Raw genomic sequence first — 8,266 nt, 5'->3', positions numbered from 1 at the left:
CTAAATGTGTGTTGTCTTCTGTTGCTTATGAACTAGTGAGGAAAAAAAGCCCACAGAATCATGTTCAGTCATAAATAAAAAAAAAACAAATGACTTAGAAAAAGAGTGAGATGGAGAGTCCCCTTTTCAAAGCCTAAGTAAATGGAAAACCCATCGGAAAACAAGGGATTTGTGGTGAACACAAATAATTCTGCTACAAAGTATGGAATTGGGGAAAGAAAACACCAAGTATCATCTCCCTCAGATGAACACTCTGCATTGAGAAGAGATGGGAGACAACTCTTATTGGCACAGTGAAATAATTATGCAATTTTCCCTTTTACAAAGTCAATACATTTCTTCTTCAGATGCCCTGAAGATAAGGTGAGACATGAATCAGTGCTGTCATATAGAAATGGTCCACATGTAGACAACCTTCCACGGAAATAAAGCTTAGACAAAATCCTTCATGGCCATCACACTACTTACAAATGAGGGCTTAGACACATACTCTCAGTTTGAGTCAACCAGGGGACATAGTCATACATTCTATCAGTACAGGGAGTCATCAAATTACTGCCCTACTAAACTTGATATCAAACTGCACCTACAATGTTTTTAAGTGAAGAGAAATTATTTCATGTAATTCCACAGGTGGGACACATGGAGGGGCATTAAAGGAGCTGGTTGTGGAGCAGAAACCTATGTGCTCTACTGAGAAAAATGCTCAGGTGCATTACATGTTTCACAATGGAACTCCTGGAAGGTGATCATAAATCCTGACTGTGGTCTCCATCACATCGTAAATCCTGGTGTGCTGTCCCACACCAGGGATATGACTGGTTGATCATCACCTTCAGGGTACAATCATCATCTAGATGCTGTAAAATGTCCCTGATGCCCTCTTGGTTCATCAGAGAGAGGGCTGTAACACTTCGTGTGAGCACCAGGCATCATGGTGACTGTCTCTGAAACAGGAACTGGGTAAAGCAGAATTCTTTACACCTCCTTGTAAAACTGTACCAAGCAAGGACAGAGTACAGGAGAACAGTAAATGGAAGGGAGACTTCTGACACCCACCCTTAACTTTAATAGTAGAAACTTTCATATATATAAAAGAAAAACTTCATTTAAAAATATACTGCTAAAATACTCTATGAAATTTATAATTAGCTAGTAACATAATTTTATCGACACAAACTTCAAAAGTGGACATTGAGTAGATAAATTATCTCACACCCAAAGTCACTATACCTAGAAGAAAATAAAATGAAGTGATTTCTATAAATTAATCTTTGAAGGTTTTTTTATCTGGACAGAGCACCAGCGGCGTCATCATTTGGAGAGAAGGCAGTGGTATCGCGTTGGTAACATGCTGAGCCTAAACATTCTCCTGTCCGTCTCAGCCTTACATCAAGAACGTGCTTTCTGCTTCATTCAATCAAGAGTGCATTTTTGGCTATATTAGCACAGCATCATGAAAAATTCCAGTCATAACTTCTGATGAATATTCAAATCATAAACTTTAAACATCAAAGAAACAGGAATGACAAAACATACTAGTTAATGTCCACACACACACACATGAGTCCTGAGAGTAACCTAAAAAAATCTGGACAAGGAAATAACTTCTCATTAAGGCCAGAAGAGTTTTGAGAAACTGAAATGGGCAAGTTGGGTAAGAACGAACCCGTCCTTCTGAACTTGCTTGAGTCTTTTCATGTCTGAGCTGAGAGGTGGGCAAGCAGGCACGGAGTCAGCACCAGGGTCGGTCTATCCTTGAAGTTCGTCTTCAGCTTTCTTGTCATGCCATGTGCAAAGCATGTGCGTTCCTCTAGATTCTCCCTCTGGCAACACTGGTGACCTGGCAGGGGTCTGCATTGTCAGTAGGGAAAGAGATGGAGAGAAGTTGGGAGTCATGGCTTCTGGTAGAGACCCACCATGGTAGGGAAGGGGAGAACGGGAGAATTTCGGAAGAACTTGGCCCAGGGTGATGGCTGGCATTCGTGGGGGAACTGCCTTGATCCCAGGCTGTGCTACTGCTGTGATCAAGGGGGGTGGGAAAACAAAAGATGTGTCTTTTGGAATGCCAGGCACCTGCAAATGTTCATCCTTTAGTCTGGCAATATCATTAAACACTGAGGCAAGATGCTGGAACTTGGGTTCCCAACTGAGGAAGTAATCCCAGGCAAAGCTGCCTCTGACATCATCAGCAGAAGTCATCTGAGTGGAAGGAGCTACACATCTTCCTTCCTGACTGCCTGAAGTGAAGGACTCTTTCCTGCTCTCAGCCAAGACACCTGCTGTCACCTCTCTTCTGGGGGATAATGCATTATTTTGAACATAGATTATGTCACAGCCTTCCCCTCCAACTCCTTCCTCAAACATGTGGCTGGCTTCCATTACCTCAGAACTAGTCATCACATCTGTCTCTCCTGACAGGCAAGAAAGCTGGTCAGAGTCCCTAGGGATGCCCGAGTCTGGCACCCTGGAACCCCGGTCACTCAGGGCAGAGTCTGAGTCCTTTCTATAAGGATTCTCATTTATCCTCTGGATTTCTTTATCTTCTGCAGTTTCTCCATCCACAGAGCAGTGGCCACTGTAGTTTGAGTGCCTGAATAGGTGGATAATGTCCTTCTCCATGACACTCATTAAGTTCAACCATTCGGTAGGCATGACTTCACCAGGCCCTGTCATACCCTTGTACTCGGCAGTCTCCTGCCCAGCCTTGAGCTCACTTGCAGCCCCAGTCAATTTGGGATCAGCATCTGGGGATGATGGGGCCTTCTTCTCCTCATAGCTGTGTAGTGGGTCTTTTTGCTTATGCCTTAAAATCAGTACAATTAGAGTGCAGACAAGCGAGAGGAACACTAACAAGGAGACCACAAGGCTGATGGAGAAACTGTGAACCAGTACTGTTCTATGGTGTCCTACGGCTGGCAAAGAGACATTCACAAACACACTGCAGGATGTGGACTTAGAGCCCGGCTTGGGGCTGTGAGCAATTATTTTCACTTCCAGAGTGTCTTCTTTGTTGAGCTGACTGCTTATTAGGAGAGGAGCTCTAACCCAGTAAATGTTGCCATTCGTTTTGTTTACTGACAAGACAGTGGATGGAGTCCTAAGAGAGTAGAGCACCACTCCATCCACACCAGCATCTGCGTCCGAGGCCTCTACTCTGCCAATCAGCTGTTGTCCTTGACCCTTCTCAGGGAGACTGAAAAAATATTGATCTTGAGTAAAAATGGGTTCAAACTCATCTACCCCTTCAACTTCCACCCAGACCTCCAGGGAAGCTGACGCGTCACCTCTGTCTCTGGCCTGAATCAGGAGGCAGTGCTCCCTGACACTTTCATAGTCGAGCATTTGCTCAGTGTGAATGTCCCCTGTCAAAGGATCGATGACAAAGAGATCCTGATAAGGATGCATCCCATGCGTGGCAAGACATGGTGACACAATAGAGTAAGTCACCTCCCCGTAAGGTCCCGCATCAAAATCCAGGGCGTGCACAGAACATATGATGGAGAGAGGAGGAAGGTTCTCGGGAGTGATGCAGGCCAAGGTAGAGGACAGAAACTGAGGTGAGTGGTCATTGTCATCTAACACACTGATATGCACAGCAGCAAAAGAGACGTGTTTCTCCTCCTCATCTGTGGCTTGGATGGTTAAAGTGAATGCTATTGTTTCCTCGTAATCCAGAGGTTTCACCAAATAAAGAACCCCAGTTCTGTCTTCTAAGTAAAAATGTTCTTTTTCATTTCCAGAGGTTATGCCATAGATGATTTCTGCATGTGAACCTGCGTCACGGTCATCTGCCGATACCATGGTGACATGACTCCCTACCGGGGTGCTTTCCTTGACATGGGCGTGGTACCGCCGACTGCCGAAGGTGGGTGCGTTGTCATTGATATCGAGAACTTCTATTGCTATGACACTTGTGGAGCTCAGTGGAGGGCAGCCGTGGTCAGACGCAAGAAGCACAAGCTTGTGGCTGGCACTCGCTTCTCTGTCCAGAGCACGAAACAACACAAGAGCACCGCTCTGCCGGGGGGGATGTTCTGAACCAAGGAGGCTGGTTTCAACGTGGAAGTAGCCGTGAAAGTTGCCACTGATGATAGAATACTCGGTGTGTTTGTTTTCCAAAGAGTAGTCACGGTCGATAGTTGAAAACGTCATGAGGGTGCTTCCGATGGGGGCATCTTCACTCAAGCTAAGATTATAGCACTCCGCTGTAAACTCCGGGGCATAGTTGTTCACATCTTGTATATCTATCTCCACTAACGTGAGAGCCGTCAAGGAGGGAATCCCACCATCGCTGGCTTCAACAAGAAACCGAAGTGTTGGTATCTTTTCCGGAAGTGATACAGAATCAGTAGTAAATATGGTGCCTGAAAAATAAGACGGTGTGTCAGTGCGGTGAGCTACATGCCCCTGATCTGTTCAGCTAGCAAATGCTCACTGAATATGCAAATGTGCTTCGCTCTTTGCTGGATGTTTTAAGTGACAGCCAACAAGAAGTCCCAATAGATTTCAAAAATTATTATATTTATGCAAAATCTTCCGACATAATCTTCAGTTTCCATTTACACGGGCTGCTTGAGGCTGGCTTTGCTACATTTTTTTCCTAAATTGTTTTGTATAGTAAGTTCTCTCATTATTATTTTTAAAAGAAAGTGCACTCTTGTCTTATATAGTTTTATTTTATTCCATTATCTATAAACACATATCCAGAGATGATCTAGCATAGGATAACTATTCTGAGCAAGGCGGGGTAGTGCATGCCGATAATCCTAGCATTTGGAAGATAGGGGCAGGAAGATTGAAAATTAGGGACCAGACTGGGATGTACAGAGACTCTGTCTCAAATAAAAATTAAATGGCTTGGATATTCAAGCATTCAAGTGGTATAGTATGTGTGCCTGGACCTCCCCCCCCCCCGACACACACACATAAGGGGGCTGTACTCTGGAAATCACTCTAGCCAAATAAAAGCAGTGAAAATGAGAATGTGGAGTGCTTAATTACAGAGATAAGCTCATGAGTTAATTCACCAAGAGGCATCTTTTTCCTTATGACAAAATATATCAGATATCCCTTATTGTGGTGAGCATGGAAATGTATGTCTTTTACGTGTGTGTGTGTATACAATGGTCTTATTATTAAAGTGTTTTAAGTGTGGTCACTAAAAATAACTGCTGAACCACTGCTGAGGTCTAACTATCACATTTCAACTACAGCCACACCATGAACTTGACTGACTAATTTAAAACACTCTAATCAACACTCTGAGGCAATGTTTCCATACCACACCTATCAGGCAAACGTGCTGCTAAGACTTAAGTGTCCAGGGGCCTGAACTTCGCATACTGCTATTGGCTGATGTGGGACAGGAGTTTGAAGTGCTGCGAGATGAGAAGGTTGAAAGACAAGGTCATGAAGGGCAGCGAAGCTCCCGATGCCCTTACACTTAAGGTACACACCTACAAGTTGTACGGCGTTTCTTATTCCTCTCATTACAAGCCCCCAGTGAGTCTTCTCCTGATACTTGGGACCTAACGTCATCTTTCAGATAATTCTACAATTAGTTTTAAACTCGCCTCTCTCTTGAAATGATGCTGTGATAGGTAGAGATGGTGCGATGGCAGGGCGCTATTGTTTCCTAGAGTGTGTCCCACCAGGACACCGTGCGGCTGATCATCCCGCTTTATTAAGTTCAGCATTCAGGGTTGATTTACCATTCATGTCCCTTGTTGCTGAAGGGTCTGAGTGAGCAGCTGCCTGTCTGGCTACGTTGCACACCACAGCTGTCCTGTCTGACAAGAATACAAAGGGCCTGGAAGACGCCACATAATGCAGGTCTAGGCGATGCTACGCAATGGCTTCGATATGATAGAAATGGGAACAGAAGCGGTTTCCCTCTTTGGCTTATTCTTGTCTTTTTTTGAATATATGGCGCTATTACTTCTTTTTTGCACTAAGCTGAGAAAAACCAGCTTCCACACTCTAATCATAAGAAATCCTGCAAAAAAAAAAAAAAAAAAAAAAACTGAGCTGATCTTTTTCACATTATTTTGATTCTTGTTGAGTCACGGAACAACTAAACTCCGTTGGTTGGACACATGAACTCAGGCACTTACTGTTGAGCAGCATTTAACCAACACCCTTTGCTATCTGGCCACTGAGATGCTGGAGATGTACGACTGCCATTTTCTACTTTCGATAAGTAAGAAAGCAGTGCCTGGAACTGCAGGGAATGAGAGGAGGGGCAGAGGGCTGTGCTAGGGGCATTCAAAGCTGAGGAGTCCATGTTTCTGTACCGTAACCTGCGATGCAGGACAGCTGGTGTTAACTCACCATTCCTGGGGTCGATGGCGAATCCCTCAGGAGGGGAAAGGATCCGGTAAGAAATGTCTCCACTGCTTTCTAAGTCGGTGGCAGACAGGGTCAGCACCAAGTACCCTCCAGGCGTGAGTTCAGGAACTGCAGCCTAAGGATAAAGAGACAACAAGGGCATCATGCTGGCAAACAAGGAATTTCCAGGCGCACAGGCAGAGCCTGATACCATGTCATTAATGTTGGCTCAAGAAACTACCCAGTCTGCCTTCGGTAGGCCTTGTCAAGGTTTGAATGCATATGGCCCCCTTAGGCTGATAGGGAATGGCACTATTGGGAGGTGTGGCCTTGTTGGAGTAGGTGTGGCCTTGTTGGAGGCAGTGTGTGGTTGGGAGTGGACTGTGGGTTTCAGAAGTTGAAGCCTGCCCCACTGTCACTCTCTTCTTCTGGTATGTGCTGATCCAGATGTAGAACTCTTAGCTCCATCTCCAGCCTCATGTCTACCTGTGCTCTGAACCTGTAGGCCAGCTTCAACGAAATTTTTTTCTCTTTATAAAAATTGTTGCGGTCATGGTGTCTCTTCACAGCAGTAAAACTCAACTAAGACAAAAGTTAGTGCCAGAGAATGGGGCGTTGCTGCGAAAGGCCTGACTGTGCTTTGCTTTGGAGGAATGTGGACTTTGGAACTTTTGAATTAGAAAAGCAGTTGAATGCTTTAAGCAGAGCTTAATGGGACATGCCAGAAGGAGCATGGAAGACAATGGTGCTGAGGGTGATCTGAACTGTGGGGACCTGGCTCGAGATGTTTCAGAGGATTAGTATGTGGCATGGAGACCATTCTTGTGATATTTTGGTGAAAAACGTGGCTGCTTTCTGCTCTTTTTCAAAAAATCCGCCTGAGGCTAACCTGAAGAAAGAGATATGGATTCACAGCTTTGGCAGAGGAGATTTCAAAACAGTTTAGTATTGAGGGTGTTATGTAGTTATTGGTGGCTAGTCCTATGCAGCTCTAAGATGAAAAAGAGCAATCTGAGAAAGGAAAAATAAAAATGTACAGTTTGAGGAGAACGGGAACACTAGAAATAGTAAACAGATTAAGGGAGTTGGAATTAGCTAATTGCAATAGAGAAAGTGGTGATCCCAGAACAAGATCCCACCCAGCTCAGCTTCCAACTTGTACCAACTTTTCTTTAAGAAGAAAAGCTCAGAGCCAGACATGGTAGCTCACAGCATTAACCCCAGCACTCTGGAGACAGAAGCAGGTGGATCTCTGAGTATGAGACCAGCCTGGTCTACGGATCAAGTTCCAGAACAGGCAAGTTAAGATGGAGGAAACCACCACTGAAAACAAAAGGTGGTGACAATGTATTTGAACAAGGAGGCCGTGTTCATGCCCTGGCAAGCAGCACAACTTGGCAGTCTTCAGCCACATGGTTTTGGCTTTAAAGTCAAGGATACAAGAAAGGGGTATGGAATCTTCCCCCACAACTAACGAAAGCCACTGAGGCCAGGCACGTGTCAGGGTCCTTATTGCATTTAGGTCCAGAGTTGCATGGAGCTGTGAGGGTGAAGCCCAGAGATCCCCAAATACTAGAGATGGCAGAATCATTTCTACCTGCCCTAGAAAGTTGCTAATAGGGAGTGGTGCCAGCTCAAGAGAGAAAAGTGTGTTGTAGTGAAGAAAGCTGAAAGAAGGTGGAGATCTGTGATTTGACATCAGGCATAAAGACACAGAGCTTGGAGTTTGCCCAGCAGGTTTTCAGTCTTGTTTCAGTCGAGTGTTTCCTCAGTCTGGCCCCCTTCCCCTCTTTTGGGATAGTCATAGATATCATGGGACGCTATATACTGGAAGTATGTTATCTGCTTTCTTATTTGAATTTTATAGGAAATTACAGTTGAGAGATTGCGATGCAATTCAGAAGAGACTTTAGACTTGGGATTTTTTTTTTTTTTT

General features: G+C 44.7%; 1 protein-coding gene across 1 annotated transcript in view; it reads right to left on the bottom strand.

Moving 5' to 3' along the window:
• Positions 1 to 911: 911 nt before the first annotated feature.
• Positions 912 to 8,266, bottom strand: part of Dchs2 (dachsous cadherin-related 2) — a 121,766-nt gene continuing 114,411 nt past the window's right edge. The window contains exons 19-20 of the mRNA XM_029538031.1: positions 6,334 to 6,466; positions 912 to 4,367 (exon numbers count right to left, since the gene is read on the bottom strand). Of these exons, the coding sequence (XP_029393891.1) occupies positions 1,753 to 4,367; positions 6,334 to 6,466 (2,748 nt within the window). The 3' untranslated portion in view covers positions 912 to 1,752. The remainder of the gene's footprint in view (positions 4,368 to 6,333; positions 6,467 to 8,266) is intronic.

This window comes from Mus pahari, chromosome 4, assembly GCF_900095145.1.
Source record: "Mus pahari chromosome 4, PAHARI_EIJ_v1.1, whole genome shotgun sequence".
NCBI lineage: Eukaryota > Metazoa > Chordata > Mammalia > Rodentia > Muridae > Mus > Mus pahari.
Note: the sequence above shows the minus strand (reverse complement) of the source record. Positions and strands in the feature narration are given on the sequence as shown.